The following is a 25,787-nucleotide window of genomic DNA, read 5'->3' as shown; positions in this document are numbered from 1 at the left end:
TGTTGTTTAAGCCACTCAGTTTGTGGGACTTTGTTACGGCAGCCCTAGCAAACTAATACAGTCCCTCCGCCACCCCTGCATAACTTTTCTTCCAAAACTGCAATGTTACTTTGACACTACAGAGAAGCCCTGCTAATTCTAACTTACATTTTGCTACAAATTAGCATTATTCTTCAAGACTAAACAAACTTGGCTCCTGGCTCTCTACAGCTTTAATAAGCCAGTTTAGAAATGATGACTGCTCTGCCACCACCCCCATGGTCCCCCAGGGCCTCTTAGGAAACGGAGTCTCTGGGGCACATGCCTAAGGTGAGACAAGTGTCCCACTTTTCCAGACATAATCTCTGCCTGTTACAGGAAGAAGAGGGGGAGAAAGTGGTAAAGTCATAAAATGACGACACTGTAGTCCCAAGAGGGAAGTTTTTTCCACTTAATTCAGCTCCTCCATCTCCTTGGAGAAAAAGAACCAGGATCAAGAAGAAGAAAGAGACCATCACTTGCCCTCAATGCCCGGACATGGCCCCGGAGCCGCTCCCCAGCAGGCTTGTGTACAACCTTGAACTTCATTCCACGGCTCCGGCTCACAGCACCTCCCTCCCCTGCTACTTGGCCGCTTCTCCTCCTGGACCAGCTGATGGCAACTGGGAAGAGCCCCACAGAGGCTCTGAGTGGGCTTTACCTGGAAAATCTGGCTTCCTTCAGACTTTCTCACCACTTTTTCTAACTGGCCCCATTTCACTTTCTAGGTTCCAACAGAGAGGAGTTGCATCATCTAGTCAGAGCCTGTAATTTAATTAGCACAAGTATCGCCGCAGTTTGGAGAAAACAAATGGATCACAGAAAATTGAAATGCTGTCTTCCCATTAGCGTTCCTATTGAAACCCTAACCATTAAATATTTCGACAAATGTTTTAAAATGCTTACTATGTGTTTTCCAGGCCAAATGAAGTAATCAGCTGAGAATAATAATCTGGATGAAGAAAAGAGGCCCCTTTCCCATCGCGGTTCTGACACTTAACACACAAGCAAGGTCGGGTACGAGGGCAACCAAGGACATGGGCGTCAGCCAGGTGGCTTAGAGGCTGCCTAGGGCACACACATAGGGGCATGCGGTACGTCTAAGTTTCTGTTATTACCTGAGGTCCTAAACAGTCAAACCAAGAGGCAGGGGAGCCTACCAGTGAATTCAGTATCCCCTGGACCCCAGCCGAGGCACCCAACCTCCCTGCAAGTGACTGTAAGAGGTCCCTCCCCGCTGCAGGGCATGACCATCAGGTGATGATAATTCGACTTGCTCGCTATGGTGCAGGTGGTCCCCTACTTTCTAGGTGTCCCACCTGGAATGTTTGACCTTCCCCAGATGCTGGCCCGATTCTATTTTCTGAGACTTGGGCCAAGGTCCACTTGATTATTTCATTTGTTCATTTAGCAAATATTTATTGAGCCTCTACTGGGTGCCAGGCATTGTGTAGGCTCTAGGGACACGGTGAGGAGCAAAAGTGACACCGTCCCTGCTCTTAAGGAACTCGCAGTCCAGAGTGGGGAAGAGATGATAATCAAATAATCCCTGAACAGACAGAACCCTGCCAATGGGACAAGCCCCAGGAAGCAGAATGTGTGTGACAGTGTTTACTGGAGGGATGCAACCCAGTGGCAGAGGTCAGAGAATGGCAGGGGTCCACGAGGACATGACCCTGCCGTGGGATCTGAAGATACACATTAACTCAGCAGAGAGGGGTGGGGAGAACATTCTGGAAGAGAGAACAGGGTGTGCCCAGCCCTGGCAGCCAAGAGAGCACAGAGTCTCAAGGCCCATGGGACTGAGCACAAAGCAAGAAGCAGGGCTGTGTGTGGGGCCCGGGAGACAAGGCTGGAGGAGCTGGCAAAGGCAGTTCAATCCGGGACGTGGTGGCCACGTCACAGAGTTTGCCTTCCAGGTTAAGGAAGCCTTTGAAGGTTTCAAGCGGGGAAGTGACACGGTCTGACTTGAGTGCGAATCGCTCGCTCTGGCCGGTGTGTGGACAGAGCGCCAGGTAGTCACGGGGAAGGAGCGGGACCAGTTAGGAAGGAGGCTGCCGCTGAGGTCCACGCAAGAAGTGATGGCGGCTAGGATGGGGCGGATGGAGAGTGGAGGGGTTGGAGAGCTTCAGGAGTCAAACCAGCAGAACTTGGCGACAGACTGGCTCTCGGGGTGAGGGAAAGGAGTACAAAGGTCTTCCGGGTTTCTGCCCTGTACTGAGGGTGGGGCTGCCATTTGGAGACAGAAAATAGGGGCCAGGGGTGGGGGGAGATGGGGGAGGAGAGGTGGGGCTGGTTCCAGGTGTGCTGAATTTGAGACGCCTTCATTCACGCAACAGAAGGTTCAGTAAGCAACTGGCCGGAGGGGTGTGGAGCTCAGGGGAGTCTGGCCCTACACCGTCTCTGCTCTCCCGCTCCCAGCCCTAGGAGCCATGCGTGTGCTTCCCTCCCAGCCCCAGTGCGCGCCCCCCCGCTGCCCCTCCAAAAGCTCATCTCCGTCCTCATCATGCTGGTTGCCTCACAGCCAGTCTCAGAGGAAGGAGGCCTGCAGCCTGGGGTCAAGGCTAGGGCCCACCCTGGCTGCTCTGAATGCATGGCCTTCCCCACCCATCGCTGGAGTTCCTTCCTCTGCCTCCCGGCCCACCTGCTCCCCAGCCCCTCTTCACTGCCAGAGGCATCGACGGAGAGATCTATGCTCACGGTCCTCGCTCCCCCAAACCCACGCAATCTCCTTTCTGCCTTCTCCACCTCCTCCAGGACGAGAAACTGCCCAGCTGTCACCACTGGCTGCCTTATACTTGACCTTTCCCATGTCCTCCCTGACATCCTTCCCTCCTGGGTCTCCGGCTGCCCCGTTATCTTCGCTAGCTTCTCTGTCATCAGCGTCTCCTTTTCTCTGCCTCCTTAAATTGTGCCATCCCCCAGGCTGTCGAGATTGACCAGCCTCGCCCTCCTCCTACGGCCACCCCACGCTACCCCAGCCTCGATGCTCAGGGGTGGCTGCATTTGCACGTGGTGCCCGGCAGCTCAGCAACCCCGTCACCCGCGTCACTGGGTTGGCCTGGGCCGTGTCCCACTTGCTTTCTGCTGCCGCCATGGAGCGCAGCCCAGCTCGTTCCATATTCCATGGAAAATCACTGAGAAGACAGGGGAGCCCCACTGGACAAAACAGCGAATGAGGAGTCCTGGTGGGGGGGACCCTTACCCTGTGCTCCAGGCCTTGGATCTCGAGTTCCCAGGCACAGTCTCTTAACAAGCATGTATTTGGGGTCCAAATTTGGGACAATATGATACCAGTTTTTACTCTGAAATCAAAGAATCTTGGTATTTTCTCTCAGGTTCGTTTTAGGTAGCATCAAGTCACCAGGGACAGCTGACTGGAAAGGCTTGCTCCAGATACTTTTTCCTGTTCCTCACTGTACTTTGTTCTCCTGATGCCAAGTGTTACACACACTTATATTTTTCAGCACCTCGTTTTTACCTTTTGGAGATCTGACAGCGGATTCCAACCTTGATTCCACTGGGAACCATTCAGGGAGCTTTAGAAAATACTGACCCCCGACCTCGTTGGGGATCAAGAATGGATCGATGGAATCAGTCTGAGGTACGGCCTGGGCATCCAGATGTTAAAATGCTCCTCAAGGATTCCACTATGTGGCCACAGCTGAGAACCATAGTCTAGAGACTGAACGATGGCGGCCCCACTGTAAACCATTTCTCAAAGGCTCAGTCAAGTAATTATTTGTCTTTGGCTACTTCTGTGTCCCACAATAATTGGTTTCCTTTCCCCCTTTCCCCCCAGAATGGAAATCCACTCTTCCTAAGAGATCCTGGGGTTTGCTCTGGGGGCCACTCACCTCATAGGGCTCCTTGGTGGGCCTGCACTTTTCTATCTGGTAGAGCTGGGTCTTGTAACAGACGCTGTCCTGGATGTCGGATTTCTACCAGAGGAGAAGAGAAAAAAAGCCTGGCTTAACTCACAGGAAATAGAAATGTCCATTAAGCATTCATTAATTTTTAAACCAGCGCTTGGCTGAGAAAGGGCAGAAAGTGGTTGGCAAGGCACTTAATTGCAGTGCAAAGCCTCATCCAAGGACGGAGTGTGGGGAGAGCCCGGGACCCAGAATCAGGTGACCTATTTCTGTTCCTGGCTCTGCCAGGAAAGGGCCAGGTGACCCTGGACACATCACTGCTCCTTGCTGGGCCTCAGTCCTTTCATCTGTGCGATGAAGACCACTCTAAGACATGAAAGCAGAGACCAAGTATGTGAGCTGGGGAGAATACCTTACTTTACTGAATTACTGAATGGGATACAGATGTTGCTTATTTAAAAACAGCCCTAAAATGGATAAATAACAAGGACCTACTGTACAGCACAGGGAGCTAGATTTAATATCTTGTAATAACCTATAATGGAAAATAATCTGAAAAAGAATATATATTTATAGGTATAGCTGAATCACTTTGCTGTACACCTGAAACTAACACAACACTGTACATCAACTATACTTCAATTAAAAAAAAAAGCCCTAGTTCCTGCCCCCTGCCCCAATAAATGTCACAGCAATTCATAATATAGCTTAAAGAAGAAGACAGATAACCACACCTAAGATGATCTAGGGGCACTATTTAGGTGCAATCCTCTCTGGCGACAGGTGAAATTAAATGACTGATTAATTTTTCAGCCAACAAATATTCACAGAATGCCTTTACAGGCTCTCCAAATTAAAATCCACGCTTCTAGGTTTTAGAAAGAGGAAACAAGAATCAAGGGATAAGGGGAGAAATGACAAATAATTAAGTTACAATATTTTACTTTTTAGTTCACTAGTTTTGCTTTCAAAATTATACACGGCTGTTAGTAATTGGTTAATGATAGTCAAAACTGGACCAGTGCATAGGTGCAATTAAATTAGCCTTGTGTGGAAATTACTGAGTGGACCAGCTATGGCTGTCTGTGGGGAATAATTCATTCTTAAAAGCAGCCACCCACCTAGACACTGGTTCTCACACCAGCTATGTCCTATGATTTAAGGTTTAAGGGTGAAACAGACAATAAAATAAGAAAGAACCTTCTCCAGTTAGAACTAAGTTAGTTGAGCTTCCAGGGAACTTCTCAGTAGACAAAACCACAGAGCTTTGCAACACTGCACCACTTGTAACCCTGACGCTGGGCAAACACAGCAGATGGCAAGACATCCAGAGAAGGCAAGACATGCCCTGAGAGCTTCATACAAATGTCTCTTACTTGGGATGAGCCGTGTGATTAAGAGTGTGAGTAACCGAAGTTTGCATATGTAGATGTGGAGGTAGACATAAGAAAGAAACTAGGGTTTCCCTGGTGGCACAGTGGTTAGGAATCCGCCTGCCAACGCAGGGAACGCGGGTTTGAGCCCTGGTCTGGGAAGATCCCACGTGCCGCAGAGCAACTAAGCCCATGCGCCGCAACTACTGAGCCTGCGCTCTAGAGCCTGGGAGCCACAACTACTGAGCCTGCGTGCTGCAACTACTGAAGCCCGCATGCCTAGAGACCGTGTTCCACAATAAGAGAAGCCCTCACACCGCAACGAAGAGTAGCCCCCGCTCGCCACAACTAGAGAAAGCCCGTGCGTAGCAACGAAGACCCAACACAGACAAAAATACAAAATATAATTTAAATAAGGAAATAAACTATTTTAAAAACAAAATCCCCTCTATCTTATTGATCAGTATGCAGAAAACTGGTTCTTCCAAAAGAAGAATGTTTGAATCTGCTAGCTTATTCAGGAAAGTAGCAATGTCATCCTTTAAATATGTGAAATCATAAACTTTATAGTCAGTTTCATGGAAACATTTTTTAAAACTAATTTTTGAACAACATTCATCATTTCAAAAAGAAAATCAGCGTGTGACCCTCCTCTGTTCCTTTTACTTGAGAACTACTTGTCCCTAGCATGGTGGTTCCTAAATGGTGTGACCTTGAGCCCATATGAGTGAAAAAAGTTGTTAGCAGGCATCTACAATATGTGCACATTTATTTATAAATTATAAGCATGTACTGTACTAACATATGTACATTATAAAATAGGCAATAAAATAGGAATTTAAAAGGATAAGATAAGAAAGAAATATAGGACATATGGTCTTCTTATAAAAGAGAAATGAGAAATGGCTTCAAGTCTAACATGTCTTTTAAGCTCATCATCATAGGTGAACAGAGGACCTCTGTTCTCTGGTGTGAGAGAATTTCTTGATCCCTCCTATCACATAATAAAATGATATAAATAACATACTATGTATCAAAGGTCTCATCTTTCTCAACTCCACTTCTCTCCTGCAGTAGCTTTCCTGTGACCGTGACACTGGCTCTGAAATCCAGCTGCATATCTGTTCCCTTCCGAAGTTTCGTCCCATCACTGCTTCTGGAGCACGTTTTTTTTTCCCCCTAAAACATTGCTCTTATTTTTAAATGCCTTTTACTATAATGTTTCTTCTCATGTACATCATTCCTTTGGTGGCTCACCAACAAAAAAAGTTGTTCTGTGGATAATTTCCTGTTGAAGCCAAATCTAGGAAATACCCTAAGCTGAATCAGCTTAGAAACATCTATACTTTTGTTCCATTGTTTAACAAATCTCCCGTCAAGTTTCTTCATCTATTCGGCAATGTTTTCTAGATGTCTCCCAAATCCATTTGCTAATAAGAGACACATTCTGATCATGCTGTCTTCTGGGCATCATTTTGGTCATTTTCTCCCTCATCAGGGAGAATATATCATTTCCCCAACTATCGGTGAATTTTCATCTTTAGCTTTAATGTAGAAACCTCATAAAAGGTTTGTAAGCCTATTGTTTAGTGGAATTTTGTGGGATACTGGGCTATCACATGACTTTAAATAGCACCGCAAAACTCTAGAAGTTCCTCTTTACGTTCTGGATTCTAAATGTCTTCCTAACAGTGATGACCCCATACAACCTGATCTCAAGGTGCCATATAGGCAAGGTGAAGATCATCCTTCAGGAATGGGTATGAAATCAAATTTCAGATGGGCTTCCTGACAGTTCCAAATTTCTCTGGCTGACTTCCTGTTAGATCTGGTCAGTCCTCACCGTTCTGAGTAGGAGAAACAGAAGGAGTGATACGCAGAATCCATCTGCCTGTGATCCAGTTTTCTTTGCAGAATTCTTTTTTATCCATTGTCCATTTGGAAAGAGTTGATTTCGTCAAAACTAGATATTGAAGCATGTAAATTCCCTCACCCAGGCACGTATGAACTTCATGAGGCAGAAGGATGAAGGTGACCAAAGCATGAGGGTACCATGGCCCAACACAGGCTCCCAGCTCTACCTCCTTCATCTTCAACACACGCGACACCTGGACTATCTGATGCCCAGACTGAGTGAAGGGGCCAAGGTTTCACTTTTGTTTTCTAGAGAAGTAAATGTAAATAGTGGCTTTCTCATCTACCATGCTTTAGAGGTGAAGGCTTGAGGGGCTCTGCTCCCCAACTTTTATGATTACACAAGCCCCAGTGCGTCTACACGGGGACCCCAAGGAGCCAAGAGAAACAGAGCCAAAAAGGCAACAAGAAGCTGAAAGGAAAAGAGGCTTGAATCTCTCACGAGTCTGCCCAGAGCTTAACTCTGTGGGAGAATATTTTTAAAACACCTCAGATAAAAAGCGCTCCCTGAGAAGCAGGTTTTGCTACTATTTTATCCCACCTTCAGGAAACTCAGCCTCACATTAGTTTCAATTAACAGCTCAGATCAAGTGTCAGTAGCTGGGAAACATTTCAAATGTCAGAGCTCGTTCTTCCACAGAGAGCAGAGAAAACCACCGCGGGGCTCCACTCACCCCTGACAAATAGCGCTCGAGCTTCTTGTTTAAGAGGAAGTAGATGGCAAGGATGTGGCAGGCGCGGTTGGAGAGCACGGTGTTGATCACGTCGCTGTTCTTGTAGCCCAGCTTCTCCGTCATGTGCAGCACCACACTCGGACTCAGGTCTTCCAGGGAAATCCTGCGGGGCAGACAGACACAGAGCCAGTCACTTCTCCACCGTCGCTGAGAGGCTCCAGGGCCTCCTTAGCGATGGTCACAAACATGACAGCACAGAAACCGCCCCCCCAGCACACACACGGGCCCCCTCATGGACAATCAGTCCATGCATACACTCATTCATTCACCTGACTTTTTATTATGAAAAGTTACATATACAGAAAAGTAAAGGGAATAGTCTAATAGCCTATGTGTGTACCCAATTCCTGGTTGAACCAATTGTTAACACTTTGCCTTGCTTTCTTTCTTCCTTCCTTCCTCCATCTCTCCCTCCCTTCCTTTCTTTCCTAAAGTATTTTAAATCACAAACATCATGACATCTTTTTTCCTAAACACCTCGACCTGCATCTTTAAAAACCAAGGACATCTCCTGTAGAACCACAATACCATCAACACAGCCAACAAAATTTTAGTAATCTCTTAATATTCTCTGATATCTAGAATATATTCAAATTTCCCCAATTGTCCCAAATTTCTTTACAATTTGACATTTTTTCCTTCAAATGTATTTATTGGAGATGGGGTGGAGCCCACACTTAGGTTGGGTGGAAGCTGAGTTGGGAAAGGAGGGTATTCAGGAGCCAGCCCAGAGAGTGTTTAAAGGAACAATGTGAGTTCACAAGTTCACAAATAGGGGATTTGGGGCTCAGCTGTAAAGTAAAGTGCTCTCAGAGGACAGGTTAAAGCTTCTACACAGGAGTATTATGAAGATAAACTCCTTGGGATAAAATGCCAAAGAAATGAATGCCAGGCATTCATTTAACCACTCATTCACTCATTTCGTTCATTCAACAAGTCCCTACCTCATGGAGTTTACATTCCAGTGGGGAAGAGAGAAAATAAATTCATTTATTCTTCATGACAGTCTTATGAGTAGGTACCATTACTATCCCCATTTTACAGATGGAGAAACTGAGGCCCACAACAGGGAAGTAACTTGCACAGGGACACATAGGCAAGAAGTGGCAGCTATGGGGAACACAAAAACAGACTGAGGGGCGTAGAGAGTATGTGTGTTGGTAGTGGAGGTGTGCCATCAGAGAGAACGTGCTACAGTCCTTAAGAGAGATGCAAATACAGTACTCTGTGAGCGGAAGGCGAGCACATCTGGCTAGAGAGTTCTGTAACCACCGCCAAAGAGTCTGAAGACATTTCTGGTGGAACCTCAGAACCATAACACTAGGAAAAACCACACAGTATAACCCCATAATGGTGCAGAAGAGGAAACCGACTTGCCAAGTTCACAGGCCCGTTAGTAGGGGCAGCAAGGGCAGACCTAGGTCTGTTGACCATTGTAACCTAGGTCAGCTCTCCCTCTATTTAGCTAAGTGCTGTCCAAAGAAAAGGTGCCCAAAAAACCACAAAATCTGCCTTCCTCACTCCTGTTGGCTACAAAATCACAAATTCTAGAAAGCAGGTTGGAGTATGGTTGGTGTGATTAATGGTTAAAAATGATAGCGTTTGTTTAAAAAGGATACAATTACGTGAAGATTGCCACAAGCACTTAACACAGAAAGCACAACTGTTTGAAACTATCTGGTAACAACCACATGCCAGCAGCCCTGCCCTAGGTCAATGACACCACTGCCGCTTGACCTCACTCCTGGCCAATGAGATCACTGCCCTGACACTGGCCAATCAGACCACAGCCTCATGGCCTCACCTCCCAGCCAATCAGATCATGATTTTTGTGACCCTCCCCCCCACCCTTGGCCAATCACCCACAGCTACACACGGATGGCCCCGCCCCCTACCAGGAGCAGGTCCTGGAAGGGAGGGTGCCCTGGGTGTGGGGGGCCACCAGGGTGGGGCTGGGGGTGGAGGAGAGAGGAGGAAAGTGAGCAGGGGGGGACACCCGGTCTCTGCCCTTTGTACCTGCTGTCTTCCAAAACAGGTGAACTCTGCCAAACGTAGACTGTGGACTGGCTCTTGACTGAGAGTAATATTTTAAACATTTTCAATAAGCAATGCATGTATTTAGTGCTCTCCTGTATCAGTTGTTGAACCTGTGTTATCTCTCCAAGTTTCTTTCTTTTTTTTAAATTTTATTTTTTATACAGCAGGTTCTTATTAGTTATCCATTTTATACATATTAGTGTATATATGTCAATCCCAATCTCCCAGTTCATCCCACCACCAACCCCTCCCCCCCACCACTTTCCCCCCTTGGTGGATAAAGAAGATGTGGCACATATATACAATGGAATAGTACTCAGCCATAAAAAGGAACGAAATTGGGTCATTTTTAGAGACGTGGATGAATCTAGAGACTGTCATACAGAGTGAAGTAAGTCAGAAAGAGAAAAACAAATATCATATATTAACGCATATATGTGGAAACGAGAAAAATGGTACAGATGAACTGGTTTGCAGGGCAGAAATTGAGACACAGATGTAGAGAACAAACGTATCCCTCCAAGTTTTGATGATATAGACAATGGTAAAAAATGTTCCAGGACACTAGGTATAATTTTGAGTAAATTTGCATTAAATCCAATTTTATTCCACTTTGGTCTAATTCTGTCCTGTGAACCAATGACCTGCTTTCCCTCCCACTCATCTCCAGAGCTAACTGGAGGTGTGGGAGAGTGTCCAGGCCCAGGCAGGACAGGAAGGAGGTAGCCAAGGTCGGCTCTAAAAAAAATGTCTGCTCCCAGAACAGGGAGGGGAGCCTGGCACACAGCAAACATCTGTGACTGACTGGCGTGAACATTTATCATAAAGAGTTTACATTTAAAGACATTTTCCTCTTGCGTCTTGGGGATATCAACCTGGAGGCCCAAATGAATTAACAGAAGGCTTTACAGAAGAGTGATATAAAACACAGGACCTTTTTTTTCTCTCTTTCCCAGACGTAAAACATTGACAACATCTAAAATAATTAAATCTGGGGCTATGAATGTCGGGAAGCTATAAAATAGACTTTATAAAGAAAATATTCCTTTCCCTGGTCACATGTTCTTACTCCCTTCATCTGTGTGCTGGTAAAACCAGAAAAATAATCATCAAAAGCACTTTTTTTTTTTTGCATCATATATTTTTCATAATAAAGACTGTAAATAACACGTGTCTTTCCCAATAGTTGAGATTTCTGGTTTCATTACTTAAAAACTGGACATTGATTTGCCTCGAGTATAAAATGAGTAACGAATCTTACCTAAACAGAAGATATTGAGCTGCTGTTTTCCTTAATATACAAGCTCTTAACCATTTTTACAATCTATCCAACTAGATCATGTGCAGCCTTTATTGTTTTTGACCAAGTCCAAATGCAAAAATGACCAATCTGGCAAAGCCAGTATAGGTTACTAGAATTTAAGTTTTAATCTACAAAAGCCTGTTTATAAGCTACAAAATGAGATGCCTGGGCCTGAATCTTTGTGAATGAAGATGTGGTCAGCAAGCGGGGGGGTGGGGGGGGACTGTATTTTTAACAGCGGCTTCACTTCCTTTAACAGCTGCTGCATTGAGTGGATTGATTCTGCTCATTTAGACCATGATTACATTAGGTTAATGACTCATTTGGCTGCCACCAGCGCCTCCTCCTTTACAGAGAGCACACCTGGGCGTGCCAGGCAGCGTGAGCCCTGGTGATGAGGCACGGCCCCTCGGCTTTGCTTTCCGTCTCACACTGGGCTAATATTCCTGGTGTCTATTTCAGGTACTAGCCCAAATCGAGCCAGCACTGGAAACCAGCAGTCTATTTCCAGGTTCCCTTGGTAACCTAAGTAACCTAGACTTTGTTTACATTACCTCCCACAAGTCAAACGCTAGAATTGTAGATGACAGCTATCTATGGCCATGGCGAGTGCAAATGTGGCCCAGTAGCCAGGAGGCGGGTCCCGGCACTGTCCACCCACACCCCCTGAAGTTCTTCTAGACCTTCCTCCCCAAGACGGAGCTCCGCCTGCCCATCTCATTTGGAGAAGTCAGTGCTGCAACTTTCATTAAGTCTTGGTGGATGTTTCCAGACCTTCCTGGGCATTTTGAAGACATGATCACAGAGGACACCTCTTCCCTGCCCTGTCAGTGCTCTACTTGTCCCGCTTCATCAGTGGCTCTCTTGTCTTCATCTGAGCTTCAGATCTAGAATGTGCAGGCCACTCTAGGTCTGAAGGAAGAAGTACTCAAGGTAGGTCCCAGTCCTGGGGGGTACTGGACCCATAGGTCCTCACGTTGGCTCTAAAGTCACCAAGGGGGAGGGTCCTCATTCCCCCACTCGGGCTAGTTAACAATATGTCAAATGAGTAGGGAAAAGTACAAGGAAACGTTTTCCTGTACTTGTTTTCAAATCTGTACTCGATACCCACGCATGGGGACATGTGGGCCATCATGAGGTGTCCCTCAGTGATACCCGAGGACTCCTGTGGACTCCTGCCTGTAAGCCTTCCCTAAAGATTCCTCCTCACGGAAGTGGCACGGGGAGACGCGGCCTGAAGCAAAGGACTCCTACTCTTGACTTTTCTTTCCGCTCCCAACATTTCAGGGCAGGGCACTTCGGGCTGAAACAAACATCAGAGCAAAGAAGTGGCAGAAGAGGAGCCCGGGGGATGGTCTGAAAAGGGAGAGAGGCGATTCCCCTGGATTCCGCCCGATGCCGACAGGAGAGCTCTTGAGTGGAACACACACACACACACACACACACAAACAGATACACTCACAGACACACTCAAACACAAACATACACACACACACACTCACTCAGGTCATAGCTAGTCTACACGGTCCCTTGCTGTGAATTAGAAAGAAGTGCTGCTCTGGAAAAACGCAGGTTTGGTAAGGGGAGTGCGGCCTGATTTCAGCGCCCACACGCCCTCCGCCGGGCGCCCCCTGCAGGGCGCGCTCTGCACAGCCACACGGGCCGGCCCCGCCTACCCTCCCTCTTGTGTGCGGAGTGGGGAAGGGCAGCCAAGAGAAGGCGTGGCCTTTCCTCGAATCACGTGTAGTTTCCTGTCCAGAACTATTCAGGGGCTCGTAAGACAGGCCCCATCTTGCACAAGGAGGAGTCCTTCTGTGTGCACTTGATTACCTGTTGGGATAGGTGACATTGCATGGCACTTTGCCCATGTAATTCTCATTAAGCCAGCGATTCGCCAGTGCTTGCTGGATATTGGGCCTCTTCACAGGATCTGGTTCCAGGAGAGAACGCAGGAAGTTCACGGCTCCTGTAAAGGCATTCAGCAGAGAACACGCATGTGTTACAGGCTGAAGGAAGACCCAGGGCAGGGGACCCACCACACCTCCTGAGCCACTGCTGATCTATTTTCTGGATCTCTGGGTGTCATAAGTCAAGAGTTTAAGATATCTGTCCAAGAGGTGCACCTGGAACACGGTAGAGCACGAACCAGCGCGGGTCTCCCCACATCCTGTACTTCCCCAAACCACCTGTGCTCTTATCTTATGGTCCACCGCTGTGGTTTCTTCTCTGGTCCACTGCTAAAGGTGAGCCAAAGAGGGATGAAAGAAAGTAAAAAGACAGTGCTTGATCTCAAGGTAGGTTTTGAGGAATATATATATATTATTATATATATAATATAATTATATATTTATATATTATATATATACAAATTCTTTTCAGATTCTTTTCTCTTTATAGGTTATTACCAAATACTGAGTATAGTTCCCTGTGCTATACATGCATCCTTTAAGATTATAACAATGGAGACAACTACACAACATGGGAAAATACGTTTATAATGCACATGAAGGTCACAGGCTCCAAAATTGTTCAGCAGGAGAATATGCAGGTCCTCATATGGACAAGGAATGCCAGGGATTCCTTCAAAATGAAGATGGTCTGTCTTGCTTGAGTTTGGGGACCAGGATATTTTCTTATTTATACTCATTTTATGAAGCATTGTGATATTCTCCTTGCAAGAGAAAAAAATACTCTTTTATGTAGCTTTCTACATGATATCCAATTTCCAATATACCAAGCAATAGATTCCAGAAAATAATCTTAATTTGCTTGGTCACCAAACTTTTCTATCTTCTCTCCAAAGCTATTTTTCAGTTTTCTAAGATAATCTAACTTTTCAGTGATAAGTCATAAAAATTCTCACTTTCTCACAGGCTTTAGTTGTCATTTCAAAAACTGTCCTTTACAGAATGATGGGTGTTACTGTCAACCATTTTTCACGGGGTAAAAATGAAGCCATCAAAAAAGGAGCTAACTCTGATGCCAGAATCAACCCAAAAGAAATAACCTTTGCTAGTTCAGGACCCCAGGTAACCTCTCCAGGTGGGTTCCCACACAGTTGATGAGGTCTCCAGAAGGTCATTTCCCTTTGAGAAGGTTGTGGGTAAAAATATATGGGTAGATGCCAGAACAGTCAATGAGATACATTTACTATTCTAAGGTTTATAGCTGGGTCTCCAAATAAAACTTTTCTAAAATGTTCTTCAATGCTAGTGGGGCTCAAAAAGAGGGGTTCCTCTTGTTGGAACCTCTATCTATCTCCCTTCTCTCACCTCCCCTATATTGTAAGATCATTTATATTTGCTTTATCAGGGGTATCTATTGGTCAAAGAAAAAAAGATGTGAGCTTAATGAGTTGAAACGGGGAGGCTATTCAGTAAACGATGTTCCGCTTACAGACATCTCTGTTGCTTACCCTCAAAGGACCTGAACAGCAACCCAGGCTTTCTCAGAGTATGATTAACCAGAAGAGCTAAGAACAGACTGGATGCGTGTTTTTGTTCTATTTTCAGGACAAGCGCTCTGCGCCTTCACAAATTGCTGATGAGCACGAGTAATTTTAGTTCAGATCTCTACTGGTGAATTTTCTTTCTGTGGACATCACAAATATTGCCTTCCTATCCAAAAAGGACTTTGAAAACATCCTTAGAGCTCTTTGAAGTTTGTGTTAGGGTCTTGACTATCCCTCTGACTCATGAGCAAAAGGGATTAAAATATTCTCCACTGTCCTGGAAAGCCATGGGGGGCACAGCCATGCGTCCCAGCCCGTCTTCTAAGCTAGCGCTTGGGGTCTCCAAGCGGGCTCAAGCGTAGGGATGGCCCGCACAGGGCGCACTCCCTCTCTGTGCTCCATGTCACAGAAGGTACACACTCTTCCGGTGCAAGACCTGTTACCTCCATGAGCTGCAGCTTTCCAAAGTCTGGACTGGCTTGTTTGAGCTCCTGACCCTGTGCCTAGAGAAAGAGCCACAGGAGACAGATGAAGGCATTAAACTTTTTGCTCCAGTGCAGCCCATGGGACGGCAGCTGGGGCCTCCCACACCCGAAGCTCCTTCCTCATCCCCTCCCAGGAGAAAGCAGCAACAACAATTATTTGACAGTCGAGGCTTCTCAGAAATCTTTTTTTCATATATATGTATGTGTGTGTGTGTATATATATATATATATATATATATATATATATATATATATATATATACACACACATATATATAAAGATATACGTATTCTTTTTCAGACTCTTTTTCATTATAGGTTATAGACAAGGTACTGAATATAATTCCCTGTGCTATACAGTAGGGCCTTGTTGTTTATCTATTTTATATATAGTACTATGTATCTGTTAATCCCAAATTCCAAATTTATCTCCCCCCACCACTGCCCTTCCCCTTTGGTAACCGTAAGTTTGTTCCCTCTGCCTGTGAGTCTATTTCTGTTTTGTAAATAAGTTCATTTAAATCATTTTTCTTAGATTCCATATATAAGTGGTATCATATATTTGTCTTTCTCTGTCTGACTAACTTCACTTAGTATGACAGTCTCTAGGTCCATCCAAGTTGCTGCAAATGGCATTATTTCATTCTTTTTTTATGGCTGAGTAATATTCCATTGTACATATGTACTACATCTTCTTTATCCATTCATCTGTTGCTGGACATTTAGGGTGCTTCTGTGTCTTGGCTATTGTAAATAGTGCTGCTGTAAACAGTGGGGTGCACATATCTTTTCGAACTAGAGTTTTCTCCAGATATATGCCCAGGAGTGGGATTGCTGGATCATATGGTAATTCTATTTTAGTTTTTTAAGAAACCTCCATACTGTTTTCCATAGTGGCTGCACCAATTTACATTCCCACCAACAATGTAGGAGGGTTCCTTTTTCTCCACACCCTCTCCAGCATTTATTATTTGTAGGCTTTTTGATGGTGGCCATTCTGACCAGTGTGAGGTGATATGTCATTGTAGTTTTGATTTGCATTTCTCTAATAATTAGCGATGTTGAGCATCTTTTCATGTGCCTGTTGGCCATCTCAGAAATCTTAACTGGCATTGGCTCAACCCTCACAAATGCTAACACCCCACCTTCAGCATCACTTCAGTGACTTCATGGTGCAAAACCCTCTAGGTCTGAACTGAGTGTCTGGAATGTATTCTAAGTGCCATCATTGAGGTGTAGTGATGAAAAGGTAAACGTGAAAGCCATGAAAGGCATTCACAACTCTGTGATGTACAAGCACCAACAAGCAGAAAGAGAAACTGTCTAGAAGCCAGAATTGGCAAGATCCCAACAGCTTAAGCTTTCAGACTACGTGGTGGAGAAGAGAGGCAATCTTCAAAAGCGTGCAGAACGCACTCACAAGGGCAATAACACTGTGCTCTTTTTCAGCTCAAATTTGGCAAAAATTATTCCAACTTAGTCTTAAAAAAGAGTGCTATTATACAACAGATGTGGAAAGATCATTACAAGCATGAATGATAGGGGACTACTCTGGTGGCACAGTGGTTAAGACTCCGCGCTCCCAATGCAGGGGGCCTGGGTTTGATCCCTGGTCAGGGAACTAGATCCCACATGCATGCCACACCTAAGAGTTCGCATGCTGCAACTAAGGAGCCCACATGCCACAACGAAGGAGCCCGCCTGCCGCAACTGAGACCCAGCGCAACCAAATAAATATTCTCAAAAAAAGGATGAATGATAGAATCATCAAATTAATAAAGATGTGTTAGTGAGACACAATAAAATGGCATACCCTCAATTTGGACGTTTCAGTTTTGATATCACTCAAAACATGAGGACAACAGATAAAACCACCAAATCTGGGGTGGGGAGGGGAGCGGAGGCATCTTATACTGAATAACATAAAGACAGATAGGGAAGCAACCCAGTATAGTAGGGAAGTTCAGGTTTGGGGGTCAAGCAGATGCAAATTAAAAACCAGAGAAGCTATATGACCTCACCGAGACTCAGTTTCCTCCTTAATAAATTGGGAATAATAGAACTTACCTTACAGAGTTGTTTTGAGAACAGGAGGTACTATGAAAAGCACTTACCGATGGCCATTCAGTAAATGGCAGCTACTCTTGTTACTGTAAGCTAGTATTCTGGGATGTAAACAAGGCAGTATCATACAGTATCACAAATGAAGGTGGGCCAGGCACGGTAGAAGGGAGAAGTGGTAAACTCGGGGTGCAAAGAACAAAGGGTTGGAGAAGCAGGGGGCTGATGGAAGGGCAGTGGCTGATCCCCAAAACTGAAGTCATTCCCTCTGTAAACAAGACGACCTGAGCTTCCTCAGCAGCTGGGGCACAGCTCTGGGCCCTACCACACCGAGCCAGATCCCGTATCTGAGTAGTCAAATGAATCTATGGGCTGCCTTCCCAGGCCACACACTTTAACACAAGTGCCAGAGACTTAGATTCCCTGAGCAACTACTATGTGCCAACGCTATGTTTGGTACCTGGCACAAAGGGTTAAAGCCCAAGATGAGCAGATATACACACATCCCAATGGTAAAAGAATAAAAGGGGGAGGGCAATGTCCAAATTCCTTAATTGTAAAATCAGATATAGAAATGCACTTCATGCTTGTTCATGCCTCACCAGTCAAGACCACAACATCCTGTAGGAATGTGAAGATCTTTAACAAGCACACACAGAGCTTAAGGCCAAAGTCAAAACTGTCTGCTCAGCGCAGGAGCTACGTGAGGTTGGACCCCAACTCCAGGGATGCTGACATTGCTTGGAACATTTCTAATTTTTCTTCTGTGGAATTTCCTTTGGACTTTTTTTTTTTTTTGTTAACATTTTCAGGGGTGCAACTTTTACTTCTTTAAGGGTAAATTTAATTGTCACAATCAGAAGACACTTAGAGCCTAGCCTACTAAGGCCAGATAATAGTATTGGGGGTAAAAACAAGTTTGGTTCAGAAGTAATGAGACTGATTTCCTCGTGCTCTTACTCTACCTTTCCTTGCCCTGCTGCCCAACCCTCCTTAGTGACGATGGCAGGGATCACTGCCCACCCCCAACCCCCGCTCCTCCTCCTCCAGCCTGTGGCTCACACTAATAATGCTGTTTGGTCAACGGATATTTCTGGCTTTCTGCCTTCCAGATATATGGTAAGGTTGCACTTCCTCAGTTCCTTTAGCTGGGTGAAGCCATGTGACATGTTTTGGAAAGTTAGGAGTTATGAGTGGAATGTTGGTGGAAGATTTCACTGCTGACATGAGACCTTCTAGATTTCTCTGTCCCTCTGAACGGATCAGATACATTTGAGATTGTGGCTGCCCCATTGGTCTGGGACCCTGACTAACTAGAATGAGCAGAACCCTTTGACCTTTGATCCAACTCTCCATAGACATAAAGCAGGAATGAGAAATGAATCTTTGTTGAATTCCCTGGTGGTCCAGTGGTTAGGACTCTGTGCTTCCAATGCAGGGGAAACGGGCTCAATCCCTGGTCGGGGAGCTAAGATCCCGCATGCCACATGGCGTGACCAAAAAAAAAAAAAAAGAGAGAATCTTTGTTGTCTTATGCCACCGAGATCTGGGGGCTGTTTGTTACTGCAGCATAACCTGGGCTATCCTGACTAATACAGTGAGAAGCAGCTCCAGCTCTTTAGGGTTTCACTGGGATTCAAAGTGAACACTGTCTGCTTTTTCCAGGCATGAGGATACAAACAACCTCCTATTGTTCTTTGTATTGGGCCACTTAGGACAAAACAGGCTCTGAATCATAAGAGGAACTTCAGAATCACTCTGAAAGATGGCAGTACTTATGACTATATAACCCTTAAAGAGACTACCTTGAAAGATTGAATTTATTTATAAACATTAAATCTTTTTTGTTACCACAATGAGGTATCATTAGACCCCTATCAGAATGGCTAAAATAAAAGGTAGTGAGAGTATCAGATGCTGGCAAGGATGCAGAGAAACTGGATCACTCACACATTGCTAGAGAGAATGCCAAGTGGTACAGCCACTCAGAACAGGAGTGTAACAGTTCCTTATAAACCAAATATGTGCTTACTATACAACCCAGCGATTTCACTCCTAGGCATTCATCTCAGAGAAACCAAAACATGTTCACACAAAAACCTGTATATGAATGTTGACAGCAGATTTATTCATAGTAGCTGGAAACTGGAAACAACCCAATGTCCTTCAATGGGTGAATATTTACACTATGGTATATCTATACCATGGACTACTACTAAGCAGGAAAAAGGTACAAAGGATTGATACGTTCAACAACTTAGACGGATCCCAAAGGAATTATGCTGAGTGACAAAAAGTGATATATATAAATATACAGCATTTTTGAAAGGACACATGGTAGAGTTGGAGAACAGGTTAGTGGTTGCCAGGGGTTAATTAGGAGGCAGGGAGGTGGCTGTGGCTACAGAAGGGTAGGATGAGGAATCCTGGTCATGGGACTGTTCCCTATCTTGACTGTGTAACTGTCACATGACTCTGCACGTGTGATGAAACTGCATAGAACTAAATACACACCAACACACACAAGTGCAGGCATATCTCAATAAGCTCAATGGATTCTAACAAGGTCCTGGTGGTGATATTAAACTACAGTTACTTAAGATCCTACCAATGGGGGAAACTGGGTGAAGGGTAAACATATCTCGCTGTATGATTTCTCACAGCTGCATGTGAATCCACAATTACACAACAACAAAAAGGTGTTTAAAAATTGTAATTGGTTAAGAAACAACAAGAACAACAACAAAAACCTATCTTTATTTTCTATCCCCTTATCCTGGTTTATCTTATTTTCTTTAGAGCACTTAAACTATTAAACATCACACGTGTTTGTTTATATGTTATTTTTTTGCCTCCCCTGCTGATATGTATGCTCTATATGGATAGAGACTGTTTTATCCTCCTGGTGCCTACAGCATTCCTAGCACAGAGTTGATGCCCAGGACATATTCATGGAATAAGTGAATGAATGTGAAACATGGAATGAATGAATGAATGTGCTTTCACTGCAGCACTTTCAACATTTCAGAAAGCTCTAAAACATAAATATAACAATTCAATCAACATTTTTCACATTTTCTAACTCCAGGAGTTATGGCTCTTGGTGCAGGACTATTTCTTTTACAACGACAGAACTGTGTAACTCATCTTTCCAAGTACATAATGCCTGCTTTGCTTTCAGCCTCCAGAGATTCAAACCTCCCCAGCAGAGATGAAAGTATGAACCGAATTAGATAATTACCTATAAGAATGCATTTCAGCTTGGGTGCCATTTGGCAAGCATTAAATTCCAGGTCAGGCTCATGGATGCTTTATAAACTCAAGAAAAAAATACCTGATAGTAGTCAAACAAAAATGCTATATTTTAACCATGTTTCATACATTGAAATTAAATAATTACTCCTTTTTTCTTTTTTGGCCACATGCCTTATCTTAGTGAAGCTGAGTTTATTCTAAGGAGCCAATTAAATGACTGTCAAGGCCAAGCCAAGGCCAGGAACTTGAAGTGAATTGTGAAACAAACCAAAGAACAAACCGTACTAATCTGCTGTATCTGAAACCAAACCTTAATACGAACTGTTTACTGAAACGTGAACCAGGTAAAGTTGAGTGTACTTTCCAAACACACCTGATGATTCAGTCTAATCAAGTAACCAAACCTATATATATTTAAAAGCTCCTGAACAGGCTCAAAAACTCACATTGCTAAACAAATCCCAGACCAAAGTTGAATGAAACTAATATTTCTTTACAGTGACTTGACTAAGGAAGACACAATAGAAATGTGATGATCAACATTCTTTTCAAAGTCAACATGATACTATGGTGAGTTTTAAAACACACCAGCCTGAAAGTATTTTTCCAAGGGAGACTATACGATCCTTTGGATATGTGTATTTTGTGCAGAAGGAGGAAGTTAGGGGTTCAGAATTACAACGGAAAAAGAAAGGATTGAGGAGAGTGCCTCCTTAGAGATGGGAAACCCAACCATTTTTTGTGACTTAGCTTTAATACTAGGAAGAGACCGAGTACAAGCAGAGGGTCGTCCTAACTCCAGTGCTGCAAAACAAACACTGCTTCCGGTGGTTAGAATGCAGCCCTGGGCCCTGAATCGGAGTGGCAGGTGCATTACCTGTGGAGAGCTGGGTGGGAAGGGGGTTCATTTCCTTGTCCACCATCTTCTGGTACAAAGCCCTCAGGCTAAAAGGCTCCACCGTGAAAGGCAGGGTCCCGGTCAGCATGGCATACATGTTCACACCTCTGAAAAGAGAGACACCAGAGCATGAGACCAGAAGAAGACCCCGGGGAGAGGATGGCAAAGAGGGCGTGGGCTTGGGGAAGCTGCAGTCCTGCCACTTTCATGTCCACCTCAGTGCTCCTTCTTGGTCATTTTCTAGAACACTCAGCTCTGCTCTGAAACAGCAAATGTGAAAGACGTGGGTGAAAGCACAACTCTGACGATGTGGACAGGCAATAAGAAGAGTTTAAAGAGCTTCAAGATGATACAAATGAACTTATTTACAAAACAGAAACAGATTCACAGACATAGAGACTTATGGTTACCAAAAGGGGAAGGGGGGGATAAATTAGGAGTTTGGGGTTAACAGATACACACTACTATATATAAAAGTGATAAACAACAAGGACCTACTGTATAGCAAAGGGAACTCTACTCAATATTCTGTAATAACCTATTATGGGAAAAGAATCAGAAAAAGAATGGATATATGTATATGTATAACTGAATCACTTTGCTGTATACCTGAAACTAACACAATATTGTAAATCAACTATACTCCAATATAAAATTAAATTAAAAATTAATTAATTAATTAAAAATAAATAAATAAAGAGCTTCAAGAGCTATCCCAGTAAGGAGGGGAAACTATGTCCCTTCCTTGTGGAAGGAAGTCCAGACCAAATGATGTGAAAAATACCTGGGGAACCTCATGTAAATGGGAACCTCGAATAAAAGTAGGTCTGCCATGATGTGGTTTTCCAAGTACAGTTTACAAGGTGGAGCCGAGAGGAGGCCGGACCAAAAAATACATAGCAAGACCCTGCACAGGAGGGCAAGTCACGGCATAGCCAGCAGGCCTGGTTACCACTCAGCCCTTTGAGACAAAAGTCTCATACCCCACACTGGTTTGCTCTTCCCTTGAGTTCTGTTTTGGCCTGTCACTGGAGAAATTCCTTTGGGGGTGGGGAGGGGAAAGGAAGTCTCTTTCCCACTCTCATTTTCTATATTATTGTTTATTGTGAGATCCTGCCACCCAGCTCTGGCCCAATATCTCAGATGTGGTCAGAATACCTTTCGAATGGGCTTAACTATACTTATATCCAAAGCCAAACCAGAGAGCAGCAACATCTCTTGGAGGATTTTTATTCTTCTGATGTGCAAACCTAGTATCATTTTGATGAGATTTCCTGATGGGGATGAAATGCCTTGCCTGCCAAGAGGTCTGAAGTGTTCAAAAGCGCCCAAGGGAATGTTTTTAAAAGAGGCAACAGGATCTCCAGTCCAAACAAATCCAATGAGACTGACTGAAATGAAGACCCTTGGGGCCCAATTCCACCAAGGTGCCTCTGAATCACAGCCGCTCCGGAGAAGGACAGGTACAGAGCCCACAGGCTCCAGCTAGAGATCATTCTCGAATTGCAGGCCTATGCCAAGACCCAGTTCCTGCTCTGTAACTCGCAGTCGAGTTAGGGAGACTGATACATCAACATTCATTCCACAAATGCTTGCAGGTCGGCTCTCTGGCCCAGGCTAGTGGAATAGATGCTGGCTCTGGGGCGGGTGGGGAACCAGACAAGGAGCTGCCATCTTGGACTTAGAATTGGGTGAAGGCTGACAACCAGCAAGTCAACAAATAAATAAGCACAGTTCTTTCAAATAGTGAGTGCAGAGGGGATAAGAAAATGCTGAACTCTGCTGCTCTTGACCCCAGAGGAGTTCAATTAAGGGAGACAGAGGACTATAATAAGTACTTGAAGATGGGAGGCCTCTCAGGGGTAAGTATATGTGTGTGAGCTTATCTGTCTTGGCCGGCTGGATATGAGGATAAACTGTGTAGACCAAGAAATGGAGACAAGAATGAACAAAGCACATGCAGAGCCATTTACAGCAGCGTTTTCCTGTGTGTGCTAAGTGGAACACGTTTCCCAGGACAAGAATAGATGTTGGGTGAATAAACCTTCTATGGCCAGATAATTTGGGGAGTAGTCACCTGGCATTAAGTGGATGAGGGCTCAGAATGGGGCGCAGGAGACTGTGTCATGTTGTTATTAAAGTCTGAACGGGAGGGATGGCGTGCAGTGGAAAGAGAAAGGCAAATTAGCAATAGAGACGTTTGAAGGGGAAGCAAGATGCAAACGTGGAAAGCCGGATGATGGTGGTGATCGTGATAGAAGACAGGAAGCTGGGAGGAGAGCCAGTTTGGGGGCAGAGGGAAGCGGTGTTAGGGGATGTAACCTGTTTGAGAAACTGGGATGCAGTGCTGCATTGTGGGTCTGTTTGAGGCAGAGCCAACCATCCTTGCTTGGAGGATGCTTGGAGACTGATGAGGGGGAAAACTAAGAGGGCCTCCAAATTTTATCATTTTTGCATTCAAAGGGGTCTTGGACACATGGCTCTTATGGATGGAAACCCTATGGGACACTCCACGAGGTTGTTGTTGGAGAACCCTGAAGAACCTCAGAGTCAAACAGCTTCCAACCTCCCTAAGTCAGCTCGGGCCATTCAGGGCAATGCATGGGGAGGGGCTTCAAATACTAAGCCAAAGTCTACAACTTCTACCCATTGGCTGTGGGACACGACCAGTCAATCCTGTCCCCGCTCACCTCTGCATGCCTTAATCCTGGCTCTGACACTCACAGCTAAACAGCTGAACAGCCTGGTACTTAAACAATATCATTTTTCCCGCAGGTGTTTTATGGTACCCAACCCATACAGTGATTCCCAAACTGAGGCCCAGGGACACAACTTCAGGGGCTCAGCAGTCCTACTTTTGCTTTTCTTGTGGTGACAATACTAAAACATTTGACAAAGCCCAACCAGGGACATGGGACGGCTGCCATATAACCCAGTCACCTCCACTGTACACACTTGACTGCAGTGCCTGCTTTTGCATTTGTGTTTACCAACACACACCTTTCTTAAGGTGTGTGCTAAAATATACCACCTTTATTATCATAGGCCAATGAGAAAGGAGCAGAGGTGGACTTAATTTGTCAGTGATGTCTCTATGCTTATATCTGTGAGAAAGAAAGTCTCCTGATGATCTGGAGAGTGTGGTGGTTCCCAAAGTGTGGTCCTCAGACCAGCAGCCAAAGCATCACCTGGGAACTTGTTAGAAATGCAGATTCTTGGGCCCCGCGCCAGACCTACTGAGTTAGAAACTCGGGGGGTGGGGACCCACCCCCCATGTGCTTCCCGTGCACACTCAAGGTTAAAAGCCACTCAAAGAGTGAAAAGTGGTGAGCGAGTGCAGTGATCCCAAGCCAGGACTGAGCAGCTCAAAAAGCCTGTGCCCAGCGGTGAGAACCACACTCAGACTGCGTACAGCAATTCAGCTCCCACCCACAGTAGGCTTGGCCTTTAGTGAATGTTGCTAATTTGATTATTTGGGGGTTCTTTTAGTCTTGGTTAGACTTAACTTGTAAATGAGTTTTGGTTTTTCATTTCTACAGGACCCTAAATAAAAGGAGTTTAATTTTACAGGCATGCACAATAAGTAAAACTAAAATAAAAATCACAAGTCAACACGAGGGGTTACCAAGAATGTTCTTCCTTTATAAGAATGAACGATACTGAAGTTTGATGAATATCGCCCTATGACCTTTTCTATTTCCCTTTATCTTTAGGGACACAGAGCATCCTGTGACAGGCGGGGTGCCTGAAAGAGTTCAGAATGCTACATAAGGTAGCATGTTATGGGACGGGGATCCAACTGAAGAAGTTTGGTGAGTGTAATATGGGGTCAGAGAACTGACTCTAAAAGCTTTATGAACTTTCTTCCTTCAAGGAGTTCTTAAGACATCAAACTGCTTGTCTCCTTGTCACCCCTGGCTGCAAAAGATGACAGAAATCTCCTCCAGGGCTTCCCTGGTGGCGCAGTGGTTAAGAGTCTGCCTGCCAATGCAGGGGACACGGGTTCGAGCCCTGGTCCGGGAAGATCCCACATGCTGCGGAGCAACTAAGCCCGTGTGCCACAACTACTGAGCCTGCGTTCTAGAGCCCGTGAGGCACAACTACTGAGCCCGCGTGCCGCAACTACTGAAGCCCGTGCGCCTAGAGCCCGTGTTCCACAACAAAAGAAGCCACCACAATGAGAAGCCCGCGCACCACAACAAAGAGTAGCCCCCCCCGCTCACCACAACTAGAGAAAGCCCGCGTGCAGCAACTAAGACCCAAAGCAGCCAAAAAAAAAAAAAAAAAAAAAAATCTCCTCCAGTCACTGCCCCTCTCCATGATCTGGTGGTGACCACAGATAAAGGTAGCAGATGCTTGTCTTAAAAATGGTGTCCGTGAACTCTG

At 45.1% G+C, this 25,787-nt stretch overlaps 1 protein-coding gene and 1 long non-coding RNA gene across 2 annotated transcripts in view; one reads left to right on the top strand and one right to left on the bottom strand.

Annotated features, from left to right (window-relative positions):
- Positions 1–25,787, bottom strand: part of HUNK (hormonally up-regulated Neu-associated kinase) — a 105,898-nt gene that overhangs the window by 13,206 nt on the left and 66,905 nt on the right. The window contains exons 5-8 of the mRNA XM_036851392.1: positions 21,381–21,508; positions 13,082–13,217; positions 7,852–8,014; positions 3,876–3,959 (exon numbers count right to left, since the gene is read on the bottom strand). Of these exons, the coding sequence (XP_036707287.1) occupies positions 3,876–3,959; positions 7,852–8,014; positions 13,082–13,217; positions 21,381–21,508 (511 nt within the window). The remainder of the gene's footprint in view (positions 1–3,875; positions 3,960–7,851; positions 8,015–13,081; positions 13,218–21,380; positions 21,509–25,787) is intronic.
- LOC118894808 lies at positions 1,832–7,845 on the top strand. Its single transcript, XR_005019763.1, has 3 exons — positions 1,832–2,033; positions 3,486–3,752; positions 7,261–7,845. It is a non-coding gene; the product is annotated as an uncharacterized LOC118894808 (long non-coding RNA).

This window comes from Balaenoptera musculus, chromosome 4 (genome assembly GCF_009873245.2).
Source record: "Balaenoptera musculus isolate JJ_BM4_2016_0621 chromosome 4, mBalMus1.pri.v3, whole genome shotgun sequence".
Classification (NCBI taxonomy): Eukaryota; Metazoa; Chordata; class Mammalia; order Artiodactyla; family Balaenopteridae; genus Balaenoptera; species Balaenoptera musculus.
The sequence above is the reverse complement of the archived record's forward strand: the minus strand, read 5'-3'. Positions and strand labels throughout refer to the sequence as shown.